This window comes from Ovis canadensis, chromosome 5 (assembly GCF_042477335.2).
Source record: "Ovis canadensis isolate MfBH-ARS-UI-01 breed Bighorn chromosome 5, ARS-UI_OviCan_v2, whole genome shotgun sequence".
NCBI lineage: Eukaryota > Metazoa > Chordata > Mammalia > Artiodactyla > Bovidae > Ovis > Ovis canadensis.
Genome location: NC_091249.1, coordinates 54,833,801 through 54,857,637, shown reverse-complemented (window position 1 = coordinate 54,857,637; position 23,837 = coordinate 54,833,801). Strand labels below are relative to the sequence as shown.

The 23,837-nt window shown below is 36.9% G+C and overlaps 1 protein-coding gene across 1 annotated transcript; it reads right to left on the bottom strand.

Moving 5' to 3' along the window:
- Positions 1-561: 561 nt before the first annotated feature.
- On the bottom strand, positions 562-1,521 carry OR2T6 (olfactory receptor family 2 subfamily T member 6). The gene has a single exon (XM_069592712.1). The coding sequence runs from the start codon at positions 1,519-1,521 to the stop codon at positions 562-564; it is 960 nt and encodes a 319-aa protein (XP_069448813.1).
- Between the last annotated feature and the right edge of the window lie 22,316 nt (positions 1,522-23,837).

Below are 23,837 nucleotides of genomic sequence, written 5' to 3'. Positions count from 1 at the left end.
GCCCTGCCAAGGTAAAGAACAGTGATTACATGCTGACCTTAAGTGTGTGTGTCCTAGACTGGTTGTAACCAGAGGGCTGGTGATCAAGATTCCTGAAACATCACCCTGTTACCTCACCATCAACAAGTCAGAAGAATGTCTATGAGCTAATCAGGTACCCTGTAATCCTCAATCCTAATGTTGCCTTTAAAAACCCTTGCCTAAAAGCCATCAGGGAGTTGTGTTTTTTTTTGTTTTGTTTTGTTTTTTCTTTTGAGCACTAGCTGTCCACTGTTCTTACATGATGCCCTTCAGTAAATGCTGTACTTTCCTTCACCACAACTTTGTGTCAGTAGATTGGCTTGTTGCACAGTGGGCAAGTAGATATGAGTTAGTTTGGTAACATTTATAACACTCTGGCATTATTCAGGCATGGATGTTTCAGCTGTTTCACCTTTTTGATAAAAGTATGGCTGATGTACTTTTTGACATAACTGGCATTGATGGTTGCTGCAAACATTATCTATATTATCCGTGGCAAAACTTCATACACTCCTGAGCAGACATGGAGGAATTAGACTGTTAGAACTCTTCTCTTGTCATACCATGGGTCCCTCGACATCTTGCCAAAACCCTCTTAAAGGCCTCAGCCACATCTCTGTTTCTCAAACTGTAAATGAGAGGGTTTAACAAGGGGGTGATGATAGTGTAAAAGACAGAAAAGACCTTGTCTTTAGTTGGAGTGTGGTATGACTGGGGAAGCATATATGTGTATAGGGCAGCCCCATAGAATAAGATCACCACCATCATGTGTGAGGAGCAGGTGGCAAAAGCCTTCTTCTTCCCTTCTGCCGACTTCATCTGGTGCACTGTGATGAGCACTCCAGTGTAGGAAGCAATCACTACAGAGAAGGGGATCAGCAGCATCATGACGCAACAAACATACATCACCATTTCATAGGCAGCTTTGTCACCACAGGCCAGCCTCAGCATAGTGGGTGCCTCACAGAAGAAGTGGTTGATCTTGTGTGAAGCACAGAATGGTAGAGTCATCGTGATAGGGGTGAGGAGGAAGCTATCCAAAGCACCACCAAACCAAGAGCTGGCCAAGATCATCCAACAGACTCGATGGCTCATGAGGACAGGATAGCGGAGAGGGTTGCAGATGGCCACGTAGCGGTCATATGCCATGAGTCCCAGCAGGAAAAACTCGGCCCCTACAAAGCCCATATAGAGAAAGTACTGGGCTGTACAGGCAATAAAGGATATGGTCCCCTCACCCTCAAGGTAATCGGCCAGCATCTTGGGCACAATGGTGGAGATGTACAAAATGTCAATGAAGGAGAGGTGGCTGAGCAGAAAGTACATGGGGGTATGGAGGTGAGGGTCTATGTAGATCAGGAAGATCATGACCCCATTAACTATTATGGCCATGAAGAAGATGGCACAAATGATGATGAAAAGGAAGCCAGAGGCTTTGTTGTTAGTGAAGAGCCCTGTAAGGGTGAAGTCACTGGAAAAGGTCTTATTATTTCCATTCATGGTTTTAAATTGCACCTGGAGGCATAAGAAGAGAAATATGGGGTTGATGAAAATTGCAGTAGATAAGATGAACCATTAAAAATGTCTATGTAAGTATGATTAAATTAAAATTATTTATACACTAAATGTCAATTGTTTTATGTGGGGCAGATTTGCGGTTTCTTCTGTCTTGGAAATTTCTTCTTGTTGAAAAGCAATTCTAATGTTAGGTCCCACGTCATGAAGACAAATGGTCATTTGGAAATTAATCCTTGACTTAAGGGAGTTTGTCATTTTAGAATATGAGCTATAGATAAGATCTTCTACTGGAGTTGGCTCCACTTGTTTGAAATATGGATACAACTGAAAAACAATTGAGTCAATTGATTCAGTTCAAATAAACATACAGTTGAGTAAAAGGTTTCGTTGATATGAGAATTTTTGTGACAACTTTAAAGCCAATCAGTGTCATCAGAAAACAACCATTAAGTTGTAGTTCTGACTGTAGATTTTGAAGTATTGAGTTGGATCACAGCATTGTTCATGTGACAACTGAATGATAGTCATTTGCTTTTTCATTCATTTGTTGATTCCTCAGCCACTCATACACCAACGTTTATTCATGGAGAATAACTTTTGCAGTGTTCTAAGCTCTAGGGAAATTGTTGTAAACAAAAGAGGAATGTCTCATATGACTTACAGCTCTAATTGTGACAGAAAGAGAGTAAACCAAAGGAAAATGATGGTGCTAGGTAATGAAAAATGCTTCATTAATATACATAAAATAGGATAACAAATGAGAGTAGACATGTGAAGATTTGGGGAAAAGTTGTTCCTGCAGAATAAATAGCAAATTTAAGAGTCCTAAAGCAGAAAGGAGTTTGTTATGTTCAGGACAGTTCATGCAGAGCATTGCAACATGCATGAGTCAGGTAGTGAGGTGTTTGAAGTAAGATTCTTAAGATGTTTGGACCAAGGTAAAGAGGTCAAAAGCTTTTTCTAAATAATCTGTAGAACTGAGATGCCATTTCCATTTGTAATCATTTGTATAACATTTAAACATACGCTCATTCTGATTATTTTTGTTTGTGTCCCTTTTGTGCAGTTGAGCCTGTTATTTTTTCCCCCTTGATTCTGCAATTTTGTGGACCTTGAAGGCTTTACTAGAGGAGAATCTCCATCCAAGTTAGTTTGGGGCAGTCTGGGTCATTTCTTCTGTCTCTGGGTCCCCTCCAGTTGAGCATGTGTCCTGACTCCTTTCACTATCGAGAGCATTCTGATTTGGTCAGTCATACTCCTTAGAGATGATACCTGAAAGAAGTGTCTGAAGAACCACGCAGAGTAGAGGACAAATAGAGGAAATCCCAAGCAAAAGGAAATCCACACTCTGGGTGGTACATTTATGTACTGAATATATAATAAAAAGAGAATTCTTTAAAAAATTCCTCATTAGCTTTACCATTCTTCAAACATCAAATATAATTTTTGAAATATTTGGACATAATATTAAGCCCTATGCAATGTTATACTACAAAAAAGGGCAAATGATGTGACCATAAATGGACAGGATTACAGTCAATTTCCTCACCTAGGAATGATATTTTGGAGTAAGAGGTCTCTATGATTCCTTAATCTATGATTAAGGATGATCCTTTTTTAACCATACAAGGTGTTTTCCTCTGTTTCTTCATCTGCTCTGTAGTGAAAGAAACAAGACAGTTTTCAAGGAGTACATCACTTAGTACAATCAGTTTCTTAGTTTGGTAACTGGAATGTGTTATGTGCTTAATAAAAGCTATTGTCAATACTATTAGATACATACATACTGTCAATAATATATAAATCCAAAAGGAAGATATTCTGAAATATGTTAACAGAAATATACACTAATATATATCTAAATACTATATAGATGAAAGAAAGTTGAGAAATAAGAATAGAAAAGAAACTACAAACTGTCACTTATAGTGAACACTGAATTCACCTTAAATAAACATGTTTAAAAAGAATGTAAATATGATTGAAAACTTGAATAGAATTCAAAATAATGCTTAACATCAAAATAATATTACAAGGTCTGAAAGTATTATGCAAAAAATTATACATAAACCATACTTAATTTACATAGAATAAAATTATGAAGTACCAAAAAGCAGCTTGCATTCATTCACTCATTCAAATATCTATTGTGAACTACTGATCTAAGAGCTGATGATACATCAACAGTGCTCCCTCTCCTTTGGAACATATATTCAAGTTGAAGGAGCCATTGATAAATAAATAAATATAAAATTATCAAGAGTCCAGCACTTTCTCCCTCAGTAAATGAGCCAGAGATGATAGATTTTCACTCATGATTGGCACAAAAAAGAGAACTATAAGGATAAGAACATTTCTGAAAAGCACTAGCAGAATCAGTACTAGTATTAAAACAAAGGAATATGTATGTGTTCTAAAACACTGAAAATTATGAAATAAAAACACATAAAAGTGCAGGAGATAAAGGCATATACCAAGATCGGATAGAAAACAGTTATTTTAATAGTAGCATCATGGGGGATAAACACTTATAAAGAGGAGTTTCACTCTTTAAGAAAATAAATCAGAAAAAGTTAAAAACAAAAGAATGATAGACTAAATAGATGTGAAAAAGAAGTGACAAGTATATAGAGACATCACACTGAATGAAGTAAATCGGACAGATAAAGATGATTATCACATGATACTGCTTATATGTGAAACCTATATAAAGGGAATAAATGAATTTATCTAGGAAACAAAAATAGAGTTATAGAAAACAAACTTATGGCTATCAGGGGGTAAGTAGGAGGGATAAACTGAGAGATTGAGATTGACATACATTCACTACTATATATAAGTAGATAACTATTAAAAACCTTCTGAATAGCACAGGGAACTCTGTTCTACACTCTGTAATAGTTTATGTGGGGAAAAAATCTGGAAAAAGAAAGTGGACTTATGTATTTGTATAACTGATTCACTTTGCTGTACACCTGCCCTAACACAATGTTGACCTTGTAAATCAACTATACACTGATAAAAATTTTTAAAAGACACAGAGTGACTTAGATGGAGAATATACTAAAGACAAGTTCAGTAAGTGCAATTGGCCATCATGTGGTTAATTATTCTTAAGTAAAAGTAAAAGGACAACGGCTCTAAAAAGAATGTAATTTATATCAGTATTATAAATGGAAAAAAGATAATTCTTCCATTCATTTAAAATAGAGATGCTTTATCAGAATGTAAGCTATTTTACATACATTGGATAAACAAAAAGTCCTACTGTATAGTACTGCTGCTGCTGCTGCTAAGTCGCTTCAGTCTTGTCCGACTCTGTGCGACCCCATAGACGGCAACCCACCAGGCTCCCCCGTCCCTGGGATTCTCCAGACAAGAACACTGGAGTGGGTTGCCATTTCCTTCTCCAGTGCATGAAAGTGAAAAGTGAAAGTGAAGTTGCTCAGTCGTGTCCGACTCTTAGCGATCCCATGGACTTCAGCCTGCTAGGCTCCTCCTTCCATGCGATTTTGCAGGCAAGAGTACTGGAGTGGGGTGCCATTGCCTTCTCCGACTGTATAGTACAGGAACTATATTTAATATTCTATGATAAAACATAATGGAAAAGAATATTGACAAAATAATGTAACTGAATCACCTTGATGCATAGCAGAAATTAAAACAACTCCATCAATCAACTATACTTCAACAAAAAAGAGGAAAAAAAATTGAGGTGCTTTATATGCTCAATATGTTCAATTCATTTTCAAGGTAAACGAAAGTAAAGTATGTTAGAACTCTAAAATAATAGCAGGTCTATATCTAATAAAAAAATTGAACATATGGCTCAAAAATTATTGAGGGCAAAAAGTTCAAAGCTCAAAGATGTACTTAAATCAAACATAATACACTTGGAAGCCTATAAGACATAGCCAAAGAGTTAGACAATATTTTGTAGTACTTAAGGCATATTTTATAAAACATATGTGGGGTAAACAAAGATTTAACCCAATTAGTTAGAAATAAATCCACAATTTAAATTTAAATAAGAAGAAGAGAAATTAAGACTTCAAAGTAGGTATTAATGGATTCTTGTGGGGAGGGAGGTGGGAGGGGGGGTCATGTTTGGGAACGCATGTAAGAATTAAAGATTTTAAAATTAAAAAAATAAATTAAAAAAAACCTCAACTTTCAAAAAACTAAAAAAAAAAAATTAAAAAAAAATGTACACTGATTATATAAAGAACTGATTGATTCTTCAAAATTGAAACAAACCAGCTTCTGGCTATGCTAAAGAGAGCTGAAAACAAAACAAAACAAAAAACACAAAACTTTACTAAGAATAAGAAAAATAATGTAACCACACATATGAGAAAAGTGAAATATGTAACTGAAGAAAGTAGGGAAAACCATTAGACCATTCAGGTACTACCTAAATCAAATCCCTGATGACTATACAGTGGAAGTGAGAAACAGATTTAAGGGCCTAGATCTAATAGACAGAGTGCCTGATGAACTATGGGCAGAGGTTTATGACATTATACAAGAGACAGGAACCAAGAACATCCCCAAGAAAAAGAAATCCAAAAAAGCAAAATGGCTGTCTGAGGAGGACTTACAAATAGCTGCGAAAAGAAGGGAAGTGAAAAGCAAAGGAGAAAAGGAAAGATATATGCATCTGAATGCAGAGTTCCAAAGAATAGCAAGGAGAGATAAGAAAGCCTTCCTCAGTGATCAATGCAAAGAAATAGAGGAAAACAACAGAATGGGAAAGACTAGAGATCTCTTCAAGAAAATTAGAGATACCAAGGGAACATTTCATGCAAAGATGGGCTCAATAAAGGACAGAAATGGTAGGGACCTAACAGAAGCAGAAGATATTAAGAAGAGGTGGTAAAGATACACAGAAAAACTATACAGAAAAGATCTTCACAGCCCAGATAATCACGATGGTGTGACCACTCACCTAGAGCCAGACATCCTGGAATGTGAAGTCAAGTGGGCCTTAGAAAGTATCACTATGAACAAAGCTAGTGGAGGTGATGGAATTCCAATTGAGCTATTTCAAATCCTGAAAGATGATGCTGTCAAAGTGCTGCACTCAATATGCCAGCAAATTTGGAAAACTCAGCAGTGGCTACAGGACTGGAAAAGGCCAGTTTTTATTCCAATGCCAAAGAAAGGCAATGCCAAAGAATGCTCAGACTGCCACACAATTGCATTTATCTCACACGCCAGTAATTGTGTAATGCTTAAAATTCTCCAAGCCAGGCTTCAGCAATACATGAACCATGAACTTCCAGATGTTGAAGCTTTCTTCAGAGACAAACCTCTCTGGAGTCAGTATTAGCTAAAAGGCCCTATTTGTGTTTGCGTGCTCAGTCATGTACAACTCTTTGCGATGCTATGGACTGTAGCCTGTCTGGCTCCTCTATTTATAAGATTTTCCAGGCAAGAATATTGGAAAGGTTTGTCATTTCCTTCTCCAGGGAATTTTCCTGATCCAAGGATCGAACCCGCATCTCTCGCATCTCCTGCATTGACAGGCAGATCCTTTCCCTCTGCACCACCTGAGAAGCCCATAAAATGCCCTAATGATGTTAACATATTTGTTCATAATATCAACAAAATTTTAACAAAATATTTGTACATAATATTAACCAAAATGAGGAAATAGCTAGCAATTTCTAAACATGAAGACGAGTATGAAACTAATAAAATGCAATTCTAATTAAAATCTCAATAGGAATTCTTTTCTCTAGAAACTTGACAGAATGGTTCTAAATTTGATCCAATATAATGAGCATGTGTAACTTGTCCAGAGGAGAATGATGCTAAAATTGATAGCACTGTAACCTCTGTAGGACCAAAGTAAAACACAGATACTGAACAAGTAGCTAGAAAAGTGTGCTTAGAAATAAATATTCCTAACTCCTTTCATAAACCAACACAATATTGTAAAGTAAAAAGAAAAATAATAATAATATTGAGCTCAAAAAATAAATAAATAAGTAAATGAACAAACAAATAAAATACCTCATAGCACATAAATAAATGTTGCATGTAAGAGTTTTAAAACAGAAAAGATGGATTTCACAATGTGTATAAGAAGATGAAAGAAAACAAAATGTGTCACCCCAAATATGCCTTTTTGGCATAAACATTGTGAACTGAAGGTAATTTAAAAGCAGCAAACTCAGGAAAAGCTCTTTCTTTTCTGCCTAAATGCTAGATACAAATTCCGTTACTGGAGACAGACTCTTATAATTCAAAAAACACCAAAGGAATCTTCAAACAAGCCTTACTCTGTTATTTTCTATTATATTTCCTCCTTTATATTTACCTTCCCACAGGCATCAATCCTGAATATTCATTGGACAGATCTATGTTGAAGCTGAAGCTCCAATACTTTGGCCACCTGATGCAAAGAGCTGACTCATTAAAACAGACGATGCTGGGAAAGATTGAAAACAGGAGAAGAGGGCAACAGAGGATGAGATGATTGGATGATGTGAACTTGGGCAAACTCTGGGAGACGGTGAAGGACAGGGAAGCCTGGCCTGTTGCAGTCCATGGGGTTGCAAAGAATTGGACACAGCTTGACAACTGAACAACAGGTTACCATTCATGGAGACATCAAACTGCTTCCCTTTGTCTTATTTTCTCTACAAATGTATTTATTCTTTGCTGAAGATGCTATATGGCACAGTTCTAAGCCATCAACTTCCTTGAATTACTTTTTTTGCTGAGTTTTCTCCCATGCATTGTGAGCTGCATGTGTTAACAGCTGTTTTTCTTTTATTAATCTGTCTCTTTGCTAAAGAACCCCAGCTGAACACCTAACATTTGTAGAGGTAATGTTTTCTCCCCTACAGAGACAACAAAATTGCAATTTAGAGATGAATAAAACTTTCCTTTTAAGCTCACAATCTTTAGCCCAGGTCGCTCAAAAACTTAAATAAAATAAACACTTTTATAAAATGAAACATTTTGTATAATGTTTGAAACTCTATAAATACATTGTTTTGTAATCAGAAAAGATACATTCAAACAATAATAGTAACATTTAGCAGAGAAGGCAATGGCACCCCACTCCAGTACTCTTGCCTGGAAAATCCCATGGAGGGAGAAGACTGTTGGGCTGCAGTCCACGGGGTCGCTAAGAGTCAGACACGACTGAACGACTTCACTTTGACTTTTCGCTTTCATGCATTGGAGAAGGAAATGGCAACCCACTCCAGTGTTCTTGCCTGGAGAATCCCAGGGACAGGGGAGTCTGGTGGGCTGCCGTCTATGGGGTCACATAGAGTTGGACACGACTGAAGTGACTTAGCAGCAGCAGCAGCAACATTTAGGACTTTCACTAAAGGAAATGAGCTCATGAGCTGCCAGTGTGAGTGCAAATTAAATTATCTGGAAGTGTTTGGAAATATTTATCAATTTCTTAAAAAAATTTATCTTCTTTTTATAAATTTATTCTAAGGAAAAACACAGTATGAAGATGTCAATATACGAGAAAGTTTTAAACTAATTATTGCTTTTGATAAGGAGAAAATAAGCAGAAAACAATCTAAATGATCAAGACTACTGGACTGACAAAATTAAACATTATGGTCCTTACTTGAAACCATTGATAATAATGACATAGGTTAGTTGGATTGAATATAAATATTTTTTGAGTAAAAAAAAAATGATTACTATCCCTTTTCAGAAGTTATATATAAGCATAGAAAACATTAGTCACCCATAGTTGATATAGTGAGTTTTGCATTGAGTTAGAGAATAATAAAACCAAGGGCAGAAATCAGACTAAGGCAGAAAAGCAATCCAGAGGATGTGCTGAACTGGAGATTGAAGAATCAGGAAGACATTTTACCAGGGCAGCCTAGAATCTGGTTTGTTTTACTTATAGAATACTATGAACTTTGCATTTTATGCCTTTACAAATAAGATAGACTAGACCTGTTGGTCAGAGTTCCATAACACCTTAATCTCTGTGATGTTCTCAAATTTCTGACAATGGAGAATACTGCTCCCTACTTGCCCCTATGACATATCTTCAACTTGCTTTCAGAACTCCTGGCAGCCTGCCTGATGCTTGCATTTGTTGTGTATTTCTGTCTTCCCAACTACAATATGAACTATTTGAAGGTAGAGTCATTGTCTAAATAGTTTTTATATTCATGGGCAAGCACAGTCTTTCACATAATGTGAGTGCATGCATGCTCAGTTGCTTCAGTTGTTTCTGACTCTTTGCAACCCCATGAACTATAGCCCACCAGGCTCCTCTGTCCATGAGATTATTCCAGCAGGAATACTGGAGTGCTTTGCCTTTTCCTCCTCCAGAAGATCTCCTTGGTCTAGGGATCAAACCTGCTTCTCGTGCCGCTCCTTCACTGGTAGGCAGATTCTTTACCACTGAGCCCCCTGGGAAGTTTAATATGCTAAGTGGTCTATATGTCAATAGATTACTCCTAAAATTTAATGACTCCTATGTTTAAGATTGGGGCCTTCCCAGGTGGCACAGTGGTAAAGAATCCACCTATCAATGCAGAAGGTACAGGAGACACAGATTGGATCCTTGGGTTGGGAAGATTCCCCTGGAGTAGGTAATAGCAATTCACTCCAGTATTCTTGCCTGGAAAATTATGCAGACAGTGGAGACTGGCAAGCTACAGTCCATGGGGTTGAGAAGAGTCAGACACAACCAAGCATGCATGTAAGCATGCTTAATATTTTCCCAATTGCAGGTTATGCATGAGGACACAAAAGGTATGGATATTCACTTTTATATCCTCTATGATCTCACACTGCATCAAATAGGCTTACTTTGAAGAACTCTTATATCAGAATAAAACCAGTCTCTGGAAAAGAATGAAAGTTGAAGACACCAATCAGACAGGTGACGCTGTCAAATATTTGTTCCTGTCTAACATCAAAGGGTGCATTATATACATTCACTTTCAACACAGCCTAATGACATGTAACCAACCAATATCCGCAACCATTAGTGAAGAGTGCTCCCATCTTCTAGATAACTGTTGCTTGATATGTCCAAACTGGTTCATAAAATGCAATCAATAAAATCAGTTCACGAAATAGTGATTCAGTCACAATGCTAGCAGTATGATTTACCATTTGATCAACTTTTTTTTTTTGGAAAAAGTTATGTTTATTCTAAACAAGTATGTGGATAATTTGTAGCTGAAGCGACAGAAAATCTGAGGTCTTTCCCAGATGTGTCTATGATTATTTATGCCCAACTGCTGACTCTACAACATTTAACTGTATATATTTCATTGTTACCTCAAAGAAAAGTCTTTGTGCTTACTGAGTATTTTGACAGTGTTATGAAAACAGTTTAACTAGTAGCCTTTTTTTTTTTTTTAGTTTTGACAACTAGATTTTTGTCCACAATTTTGGGTTTATGTGATTCAGTCAAAGTTTTTTGCCTCTGTATTCCTTTCCTCCATTTCCAATTCAGTCTTCTTAAGGTAAAGAATCCTATCTCCTCACACTTTCACCAAAATTTTTACTTTCCAATATTACTCAGTTTAATTATTTTTCACCACCTAAGTCTCTATGCTTGAAACTTATAAGATAGCAAGTCTGTGGAAAATGAACTTGCATGAAACATCTAGACTGTCACAAATCAGTAACCTTTCTTAGCAATTCTTCCTGTCCCCCATACATATTATCCAAGAGAGCCAAGTGGCTTTCTTACCCTGAGCATGGAGGTGATGTCAGTATATCGCTTACAGGTATGATATATCTAGAGAGAGGAATATTAGTTATAGGCAAGGTTGGTTATGGACAATATCACAAAAGATAAGACCTTAAAAACTGAAAGATAAAACGAAACCTTCTTGGTTTTCTTTTCTGTCTCCATATTGGCTTCTTTTCTTCTTTGATAAGATGACAGGAAATCCGGGCTGAAAAGCTCAAAGCATCAAAAAGGAGACTGTTAGTTAGAACTATGTAAAGATGATGGTATAGATGAAGCCATGGATTTCATTTCAGTGCCTCCAACATGTTGGGGCACACAGCAGTAGGGACTCAGAGGGGAGACTTTAAGTAACTTAAAGAATAACACCATAACCACCCTGAGGTTTCTCATGGAGAGATCTCCTTCTAAGAATCCAGAGGGGATATTAATTAAACTGGTTCTGGTTAAAACTGAAAAGTTTACTCAAAATGGCTAAATGGCAAGCAAATTATATGCTCTAAAACTGACGTGATTATACTGAATTCTGTTTTTTTTTTTCAATTATCAACTTGAGAACAACTGTTTTCTGAATGTTTCATCACAAGCTTCCTTATGTATTTCACTTCCCTAGAGAGCAAATTAGCAATAGTGGGAATAGTGCCAAAGGAAAGAGAAGTTTTTTATGTGATCATTTTTTAAATCACTCTACTAACAATGAGGAACTCTAACTCATTTACTGTTTTTTTTTTTTTCCCATGAAGCAGCCTCCTGTAAACTATCATTCATTAACTCAATGCTGAAAAACAACCTGTGCAATCATCAATAGAAGCACTGGAAAAATTTGTAAAAAACAAATTGATTGGGAAGTGTTTTGCTATACCTATTGATGGGGTAGTTGATGTAAAAATCCAAGGATGAAAATGATTGTTGTCAAATTCTCTTGAGTGCTTGACCAGACATCAAGTTAATCAAAAGGGCTTCATCCTAAATTAGAACTCAAGAATTAAACTTATGTTTGAAAAAACAATAAGCTTTTGCTTCATTTTTTATTTTTAATTGGAGGAAAAATGCTTTACAATGTTGAGTTGGTTTCTACCATAGCAAAATTCATGCAAAAATTTGAAAAACATATGCACTACTTCATCACTTAAGTATATAAAGCAATGCGTGTCAGTCAGTTAGATAGTTTAGATATGCTTTTTTTTTTTTTTTTCTGGGAACATCAGACTCTTGAGGTCTGGGATGAATACTAATTGTGTCTTCCTGAAATGGGAAAAGTAATAAGTGTGGAAAGTTAAAAAAAGAAAAATAACATCTTATATCATTCCAACAACCAAAGAACTAGTGTAATGTTTTGATCTATATGTTTAGGAATATGGATGGAATTTAAATAGTAAGGGTATATTGTTAAGCATAATATTTCTGAAGAGTGGTCCATTGCACTGCTATACTTAATACCCCAAATGTGGAATCAGCCTAGGAAACTAGTTACAATTGTTTCTCTTTATAATAATTTATATTCAGTTGCACGAATGAACAAAAACAATATTTGCTTCATTCTTTCACTTTATTATATATCATATAATGTTGCAACCTGCAATCTGATTTTAATGATCTCCATGGTAAATTATTATAAAGAGAAACAATAGTAATGAGTTTACTATGTTGATTCTACATTTGTGTCATTGAATATGGCAGTGAAATGGGCTGCTTTACAGATATATTTGTGTTCAAATCTTTTTATTTGGAAGGGTTTTCAAGAAGTGGCATTACTAAGGGAAAGGAGAGAAATCCATATTGCCAAATAAACCCTCAAATGATTTTATAGCACTTAGTAGCAACATATATTGGGAAGACAATGTCTATTTCACCAGCCTTAGAGCTTCTCTTTTAATTCTGATATATACATATATATATGTCCATGTATATGTATTGCATGCTACAATTTCTGTAAAACAATTGAAAAAGCCATATTATCATCATCACTTTCATCATTATGACCTGAACTTTGCCTCAGTTTATGTGTGTGTGTGTACGTATTTGTGAAATGTAAGGACCTACATATAAGGCGATTGTAGATATTGATAAAAAGCTGATGCAGCTATTCTTTAAAAAAATTATTTATGTTAACTAGATGATAGTTATTTTACAATATTTAATGTTTTTTGCCATACATCAGCATGAATTGGCCACAGGCATACATGTGTCCTCCCCATCCTTAAGACCCCCTCCCACCTCCCTCCCCACCCTATCTCTCTGGGTTTTCCCAGAGCACCAGCTTTGAGTGCCCTGCTTCATGCATCAAACTTGCATGGGTCATCTGCTTTACATATGGTAATAGATATGTTTCAATGCTATTCTCTCAAATCATCCCACCCTCGTCTTCTCCCACTGAGTCCAAAAGCCTATTCTTTATGTCTGTGTCTCCTTTGCCACCCTGCATGTAGGATTATCAGCGCCATCTCTCTAAATTCCCTGCTACTGCTACTGCTAAGTCGCTTCAGTCGTGTCCGACTCTGTGCGACCCCATAGATGCCAGCCCACCAGGCTCCCCCGTCCCCGGGATTCTCCAAGCAAGAACACTGGAGTGGGTTGCCATCTCCTTTTCCAATGCATGAAAGCGAAAAGTGAAAGTGAAGTCACTCAGCCGTGTCTGACTCCCAGCGACCCCATGGACTGCAGCCCACTAGGCTCCTCTGTCCATGGGACTTCCCAGGCGAGAGTGCTGGAGTGGGATGCTATCTACTTACAAACATAACAGCTATGGAAAGTCACTAATTAAAAACTAGGTAAATGCATTAATATACAGTATTTGTCTTTCTCTTCCTGACTTACTTCACTCTATATAATAGGCTTCAGGTTCTTGATGATACTATTCTCCATATTAAAATCTATCAGCTAACATCTCCTGATATGCTATTTCTCTCTGGGGATATCAAACTATAAGTTATAGGATGAATTCTTCCTATGACCATGGGAAGAAAGTAAGAATATGTCAACAGTGTATTGTATGATGAAACATCATTATTTTATATGAAAATCTGAGATTACTGATATTAACTGACAAAACACCCAACAAACAAATTTAAGTGTGTATAATGTGCTAGGCATTATATTAGGAACCATTGACCTACTTGTGATAAAGGTATAAACTCTCCATGGCAAATTAGAGCTAATAGGTTTGTGATGATGAGATTAGTAAATGCATTCAAAGTAAAAAGTTATGACTATCATTAGTTTATATTATTACCAGATAAATGATCTTTTTCTTAAAATTTGTTTCTATCAGTTTCTACTTCCCAGAATTGAATATTGCAACCCCAGACCACTCTTATCTATTAAAGTTTGTTAAGGAAGAGCAAGTTTAGAGTGATTGGTGCACTTTTCTCTACTAAATTTGACATAAGCTCAGTTTCCTAAACAGCACTCAGTGTTGTCCTTGGTGTAAATTCAGAAGATTTCTACTCTGTGACTGTCAATAACCTGTTTCTGCATTGAACCCAGAGAAAATTTTGTATACTCTGTTCCTATATAATTTTCTTTGTCTAATACATTACTTTTGCAAATTTGGCCTTGGAATGTGGAATGAAGCAGGACAAAGACTAATAGAGTTTTGCCAAGAAAATGCACTGGTCATAGCAAACAACCTCTTCCAACAACACAAGAGAAGGCTCTACACATGGACATCACCAGATGGTCAATACCAAAATAAGATTGATTATATTCTTTGCAGCCAAAGATGGAGAAGCTCTATACAGTCAACAAAAATGAGACCAGGTGTTGACTGTGGCTCAGATCATGAACTTCTTATTACCAGATTCAGACTCAATTGAAGAAAATAGGGAAAACTGCTAGACCATTCAGGTATGACCTAAATCAAATCCCTTATGATTATACAGTGAAAGTGAGAAATAGATTTAAGGGCCTAGATCTGATAGATAGAGTGCCTGATGAACTATGGAATGAGGTTCATGACATTGTACAGGAGACAGGGATCAAGACCATCTCCATGGAAAAGAAATGCAAAAAAAGCAAAATGGCTGTCTGGGGAGGCCTTACAAATAGCTGTGAAAAGAAGAGAGGCAAAAAGCAAAGGAGAAAAATAAAGATATAAGCATCTGAATGCAGAGTTCCCAAGTATGGCAAGAAGAGATAAGAAAGCCTTCTTCAGCGATCAATGCAAAGAAACAGAGGAAAACAACAGAATGGGAAAGACTAGAGATCTCGTCAAGAAAATCTAAAGATACCAAGGGAACATTTCATGCAAAGATGGGCTCAATAAAGGACAGAAATGGTAGGGACCTAACAGAAGCAGAAGATATTAAGAAGAAGTGGCAAGATTACACAGAAGAACTGTACAAAAAAGATCTTCACGACCCAGATAATCATGATGATGTGATCACTAATCTAGAGCTAGACATCTTGGAATGAGAAGTCAAGTGGGCCTTAGACAGCATCACTATGAACAAAGCAAGTGGAGGTGATGGAATTCCAGTTGAGCTATTTCAAATCCTGAAAGATGATGCTGTGAAAGTGCTACACTCAATATGCCCGCAAGTTTGGAAAACTCAGCAGTGGCCACAGGACTGGAAAAGGCCAGTTTTCATTCCAATCCCAAAGAAAGGCAATGCCAAAGAATGCTCAAACTACTGCACAATTGCACTCATCTCACATGCTAGCAAAGTAATGCTCAAAATTCTCCAAGCCAGGCTTCAGCAATGCATGAACTGTGAACTTCCTGATGTTCAAGCTGGTTTTAGAAAAGGCAGAGGAACCAGAGATCAAATTGCCAACATCCGTGGGATCATGGAAGAAGCAAGAAAGTTCCAGAAAAACATCTATTTCTGCTTGATTGACTATGCCAAAGCCTTTTACTGTGTGGATCACAATAAACTGTGGAAAATTCTGAAATAGATGGGAATAGCAGACCACCTGACCTGCCTCTTGAGAAATCTGTATGCAGGTCAGGAAGCAACAGTTAGAACTGGACATGGAACAACAAACTGGTTCCAAATAGGAAAAGGAGTACGTCAAGACTGTATATTGTCACCCTGCTTATTTAACTTCTATGCAGAGTACATCATGAGAAACACTGGACTGGAAGAAGCACAAGCTAGAATCAAGATTGCTGGGAGAAATATCAATAACCTCAGATATGCAGATGACACCACTGTTATGGCAGAAAGTGAAGAGGAACTAAATAGCCTCTTGATGAAAGTGAAAGAGGAGAGTGAAAAAGTTGGCTTAAAACTCAACATTCAGAAAACAAAGATCATGGCATCTGGTCCCATCACTTCATGGGAAATAGATGGGGAAACAGTTGAAACAGTGTCAGACTTTATTTTTTGGGGCTCCCAAATCACTGCAGATGGTGATTGCAGACATGAAATTAAGACGCTTACTCCTTGGAAGAAAAGTTATGACCAATCTAGATAGTATATTCAAAAGCAGAGACATTACTTTGCTGACTAAGGTCTGTCTAGTCAAGGCTATGGTTTTTCCTGTGGTCATGTATGGGTGCGAGAGTTGGACTGTGAAGGCTGAGCGCCAAAGAATTGATACTTTTGAACTGTGGTGTTGGAGAAGACTCTTGAGAGTCCCTTGGACTGCAAGGAGATCCAACCAGTCTATTCTGAAGGAGATCAGCCCTGGGATTTCTTTGGAAGAAATGATGCTAAAGCTGAAGCTGCAGTACTTTGTACACCTCATGTGAAGAGTTGACTCATTGGAAAAGACTCTGATGCTGGGAGGGATTGGGGGCAGGAGGAGAAGGGGACGACCAAGGATGGGATGGCTGGATGGCATCACGGACTCGATGGGTGTGAGTCTGTGTGAACTCCGGGAGTTGGTGATGGACAGGGAGGCCTGGCATGCTGCGATTCATGGGTTCACAAAGAGTCGGACATGACTGAGTGACTGAAATGAGGTGAACTGAACTGAATACATGACTACTAATTTATGAGCTTGGCTTGTTGACTGTTCATTTAAAATACCCTAAATTGAACCATTTTTTCCCATCTTACTCTATCAACTGAGTTCAATCCATCAACAGTTTTTTAATCCCAACCACATTCTCTAAATATATTGCTATCAATCATTTATAATTTTTTCTTCTCATATAATATTACTGTGTATGTTTGAAAATTTGCTACATTAACTGACTTACCAATTTCAAATGATACATTGATGCTGCTAAGAATGATGAGGAAATTAACAAATGCTGCCTCCCAACATTTTGTTTCCTTTGACTCTATAATTTGGTTTCTTATGTTTTAATATTTATATTACAACAGATGACAACATATACATTAATTATTTTTTAAGCAAAAATCATTTTATTATTTTAATATTTAAGAAATACTATTTTAATGGGTGATACAGCATAGTTTTTTTAAATTTATTGAAATATGTTTGATTTCAGTCAAATTTATTGACTGATTTAAATTCAGTCAAATTTATTGAAATATGACTGATACGATATTAGTCTGAGATATACAGCATAGGGCTTCCCTGATAGCTCAGTTGGTAAAAAATTCATCTACAGTGTAGGAGACCCCAGTTTGATCCCTGGGTTGGGAAGATCCACTGGAGAAGGCATAGGCTACCCACTCAAGTACTCTTGGGCTTCCTGTGTGGCTCAGCTGGTAAAGAATGGTGGATTCATGTTGATGTATGGCAAAACCAATACAATATTGTAAAGTAATTAACCTTCAATTAAAAAAAAAAAAAAAAGAATTGCCCCGCTATACAGGAGACCTGGGTTCGATTTCCAGGTTGGGGAAATCCCCTGGAGAAGGGAAAGGCTTCCAGTATTCTGGCCTGAAGAATTCCAGGGAAACACGTTTGAATGACTTTCATGTGTAGCGTAGTGATTCAATATTTTTTCAGATTATACTCCTTAAGATTATTATGAGGTATGGCTGTAATTCCCTATGATATAAGATATATTCTTATTGTTTACTTATTTTATATATAGTAGCTTTCATCTCTCAATATGCCTACCTTATACTTCCTCTCTCTCCTCTCCCCTCTAATAACATGTTAGTTTTCTTTATCTTTGAGTCTGTTTCTGTTTTACAATAATATAGTCCTTTGTATTACTTTTTATTTCATGTATGAATGATGTCATAAACTATTTTTCTTTGTCTGACTTATATCACAAAGCATATTTCCAAGTCCATCCATGTTGCTTCAAATTACAGCATTTCATTCCTTTTAGGATATATAGTATTATTTTGTATATATTTACCACATCTTTTTTTTTTTTTTTTTAAGTGAAGTTGCTCAGTCATGTACAACTCTTTGTGATCCCATGGACTGTAGTTTACCAGGCTTCTCTGTCCATGGGATTTTCCAGGCAACAGTACTGGAGTGAGTCGCCATTTCCTTCTCCAGGGGATCTTCCTGACCCAGTGATCGAACCCAGGTCTCCTGCATTGCAGGCAGACGCTTTACCCGCTGAGCCACCAGGGAAGCCCCACATCTTTTTTTTTAATTGAGTAATATTGCATTGCATATACTACATCATCTTTATCCATTAATTCATCAATGGACATAGGACATCCAGGTTGGTTCCATGTCCTGGCTATTGTAAAAAGAGCTGCAATGAACATTGAGGTACATGTGCCTTACTGAGTTATGGTTTTCTCAGGGTATATATCCAGTAGTTAGTTTGCTGGGTCATATAGTAGTTCTATTTTTAGATTTTTAAGGAAACGCCATACTTTTCTCCATACTGGATGTATCAATTTACATTCTCACCAACAGTGTAAGAGAGTTCCCTTTACTCCACATCTTCTCCAGTATTTATTGTTCATAAAGTTTTAGATGAAGGCCATTCTGGCTGATGTAAGATAATATCTCATTGAAGTTTTGATTTGCATTTCTCTAATAATTTATGATGTTGAGGATCATTTCCTGTGCCCTTAGTTTCTATATATCTTTTCTGGAGTGATGTTTATTTATGCTTTCCACCCATTTTTTACTGGAATTTTTTTTTTTTTAAATATTGAGCTCAATGAGCTATTTGTATATTTTGGAGAGTAACCATTTGTCTGTTGCTTCATTTGCAAATATTTCCTCCTCTTCTTAAGGTTGTCTTTTTTGTCTTATTTATCATTTCCTTTGTTGTGCAAAAGCTTTTAAGTTTAATTAGGTCTCAATTTTTTATATTATTTTCATTATTCTAGGAAGTGGGTCCAAAATGGTCCTGCTGTGGCTTATATCAAATAGTTTTTTCCCTATGTTTTCCTCTAAGGGTTTTATAGTGTCCTGTCTTACATCATGTCTTTAATTCATTTTGAGTTTATTTTTGTGCATGGTGTTAGGCAGTGTTCTAATTGCATTCTTTTAAATGTAGCTGTCCAGATTTCCTATCACCACTTATTGAAGAGGCTGTTGTTTACTTTATTGTGTATTCTTGCCTCCTTTATCATTGATTAGATCACCATAGATGTGTGGCTTTATCTTTGTGCTCTAGGCTTTCTAACCTGTACTCTCTCTCTCGCTCATGTATATATATATAGCCCCACTACCATTTGTTTGATTACTGTAGCTTTGTAGTGTAGTCTTAAGTTGGAAAGCCTGATTCCTCCTGTTCCATTGTTCTTCCTCAACCTTACTTTAGCAATTTGGAGTCTTTCGTGCTTAAATAAAAAGTGTAAAATGATTTGCTCTAATTCTATGAATAATGACATAGGTAATTTGATAGGAATTGCATTGAATTTATAGATTGCCTTGGGTAATATAGTCATTTTCAATATTTCCTTTCTTCTGATACAAGAACATGGCATATTTCTCTATCAATTTATATCCTCTTTGATTGCTTTCATCAGTGTTTTACAGTTTTCTGAGTACAGTTATTTTCCTTTATAGGTAGGCTTATTCCTATGTATTTTCTTTTTGTTGTGATGGTAAATGGGATTGTTTCCTTAATTTCTTTCTATTCTTTCATTATTAGTGTATAGGAATGCATGAAATTGCTCTGCACTAATTTTGTATCTTGCAACTTTACCAATTGCATTGATTAGATCCAGTCATTTTCTGGTAGAATCTTTAGGGTTTTCTGTATATGGTAACCAGAGATCAAATTGCTAACATCCACTGGATCATCAAAAAAGCAAGAGAATTCAAAAGACTGTTCTATACATCTGTGTCTCTTTTGCTGTCTCGCATACAGGGTTATCATTGCCATCTTTCTGAATTCCATATATATGCATTAGTATACTGTATTGGTGTTTCTCTTTCTGGCTTACTTCACTCTGTATAATAGGCTCCAGTTTCATCCACCTCATTAGAACTGATTCAAATGTATTCTTTTTAATGAGAGGGAGATGGAGAGGGTGGGGTGATTTGGGAGAATGGCATTGAAACATGTATAATATCATATATGAAACGAATCACCAGTCCATGTTTGATGCATGATACTGGATGCTTGGGGCTGGTGCACTGGTGCACTGAGATGACCCAGAGGGATGGTACAGGGGGGTTCAGGATGGTGGACACGTGTATATCTGTGGCAGATTCATGTTGATATATGGCAAAACCAATACAATATTGTAAAGTAATTAACCTCCAATTAAAATAAATAAATTTATATTAAAAAAAGAAAAGTAAAAAAAAAAAGGCAAGAGAGTTCCAGAGAAACATCTATTTTGCTTTGTTGACTATGCCAAAGCCTTTGACTGTATTATGAAAAACTGTGGAAAATTCTTAAAGAGAGGGAATATCAGATCACCTGACCTGCCTCTTGAGAAACCTGTATCCAGATCAGGAAGCAACAGTTAGAATTGGACATGGAACAGACTGGTTGCAAATTGGGAAAGGAGTATGTCAAGGCTATATATTGTCACCCTGCTTGTTTAACTTTTATGCAGAGTACATCATGCAGAATACTGGGCTGGATGAAATGCAAGCTGGAATCAAAATTGCTGGGAGAAATATCAATAACCTCAGATTCACCGATGACACCACTCTTATGGCAGAAAAAAAGCAAAGAAGAACTAAAGAGCCTCTTGATGAAAATGAAAGAGGAGAGTGAAAAAGTTGGCTTACAACTCAGTATTCAGAAAACTAAGATCATGGCATCTGGTCCCATCATTTCATGGCAAATAGATGGGGAAACAGTGGAAACAGTGGCTGACTTTATTTTCTTAGGCTCCAAAATTACTGCAGATGGTGACTGCCTCTGTGAAATTAAAAAGACACTTGCTCCTTCGAGGAAAACTATGAACAACCTAGATAGAATATTAAAAAGCAGACACATTACTTTACCAGTAAATGTCTGTCTAGTCAAAGCTATGATTTTTCCAGTAGTCATGTATGGATGTGAGAGTTGGACTATAAAGAACGCTGAGCAGCGAAGAATTGATGCTTTTGAACTATGGAGTTGGAGATGACTCTTGAGAGTCCCTTGGACTGCAAGGAGATCCAACCAGTCCATCCTGAAGGATATCAGTCCTGAATATTCATTGGAAGGACTGATGCTGAAGCTGAAACTCCAATATTTTGGCCACCTGATGTGAAGATCTGACTCTTTGGAAAAGACCTTGATGCTGGGAAAGATTGAAGGCAGGAGGAGAAGGGGACGATAGAGTTTGAGATGGGTGGATGGCGTCACCAACACAATGGACTTGAATTTGAATAGGCCCCATGAGTTGTTGATGGACAGGGAAGCCTGGTGTGCTGCAGTCCATGGGTATGCAGAGTTGGACATGACTGAGCAACTGAATTGAAATGAACTGATGTATAGTAACATGTCATATACAAACAGTGGGTTTTACTTCTCTTTTTCCAATTTGTATTCCTTTTATTTCTTTTTCTTCTGTATTTGTTGTGTCTGGGACCTCCAAAATTATATTGAAAAAGCCTGGCAAGTGTGGGCATCCTTTTCTCTTTCCTGATCTTAGGGGAAATGTTTTCAGTTTCTCACCACTGAAAATGATGTTTTCTTTGGGTTTACCATGAAAGTGAAGGTCGTTCAGTCATGTCCAACTCTTTGTGACCCCATGGACTATACAGTCCATGGAAATCACCAGGCCAGAATATTGGAGCGGGTAGCCTATCCCTTCTGTAGTGGAACTTCCCAACCCAAGAACTGAACTGGTGTCTCCTGCATTGCAGGCAGATTCTATACCAGCTGAGCTACCAGGGAAACCCCTTCCCTGGGTTTACCATATTTAGGGAGGTTTCTTCTATACCAATTTTTATGGAGAGTTTTTATTATAAAAAGGTGCTGAATTTTGTCCAAAGCTTTTTCTGTGTCTATTGAGATGACCATATGGTTTTTGTTCTTTGTTAATATGGTCAGTCAGTCAGTTCAGTTGCTCAGTCATGGCTGCAGTCACCATCTGCAGTGATTTTGGAGCCTAAGAAAATAAAGTGTGTCACTGTTTCCATTGTTTCTCCATCTATTTACCATGAAGGGATGGGACCAGATTCCATTCTCTTCCTTTTTTGAGTGTTGAGTTTTAAGCCAGTTTTTTCACTCTCCTTTTTCACTTTCATCAAAAGACTGTTTAGTTCCTCTTCACTTTCTGCCATAAAGGTGGTGTCATCTGTGTAAATGAGGTTATTGATATTTCTCTCAGCAATCTTAATTCCAGCTTGTGCTTCATCCAGCCCAGCATTTCTCATGATGTACTCTGCATACATCACATTAACTGAATTTGTGTATATGGAAGTACCTTTCATTTCCTGGGATAAATCCCACTTGTTCCTGATGTGTGATCTTATTGATACATTGTTGGATTCTGTCAGCTAGTATTGCGTTGTTGATTTTTGTGTCTATGTTCATCAGTTATACTGGTGTATAATTTTCTTTTTATGTGATATCTGTGTCTGATTTTGGTATCAGAGTGAGGGTGAACCTGTAGAACAAATTTAGGAGTGTTCTTACCACTGCAATCTTTTGGAAGAATTTGAGAAGGATGGATTTTGGTTCTTCTCTGCCGGGAGCCAGCGTGAGGAATCCCGCCCATGGCAATGGTCATGAGGAAGGAAGCCAGACAAAATGAAAAGGCGTGATCTAGCTTCAGGGGTTCCCCCTGAGTTTTCCTGAACATCTACCCCAAAAAACCAGAGTCTGCCTGCCTTATTGCATATAAAAAGAATGTCTCGGTCTGAACCCCCTTTGGATGGCTCTCTAACTTGCCTAACAGGTTCCCCCTGAGTTTTTACAATTTGTGAATTGCTTACAGCCCCCCAACCACAAGAGGCATGAAGCTTAAAGCATCTTAAAGATATAGAGCCTTTTCTTAAGAGCTAAAAATTATATTGGTGACGGGTTTTCACTGTTGACTCAATGACTGTTGCCAGGCCTCCATATTCTTTATCTTTTAGGCACCTGGAGGATATTAATCAATGTAATTGGGATATAGAAATAGGAATATAGTAGTTTTGATGTTAGCAGCACTAGACTTTTGAGTTAATTACTTTTCTTTGTTATAAATCACTGTACTCCTTTTACTTGTTATAAATTGTTGTATCTTTGCTATGTAAGAATGTAACTTTATTTAGTGCTTTCTGGGAGTGGCACCAGACTTTGGGAAGAACAACACAAATAAGTCTTCTGATTGATAAGCCCTTATCAGAAAAGGGCTGTAAAATATTA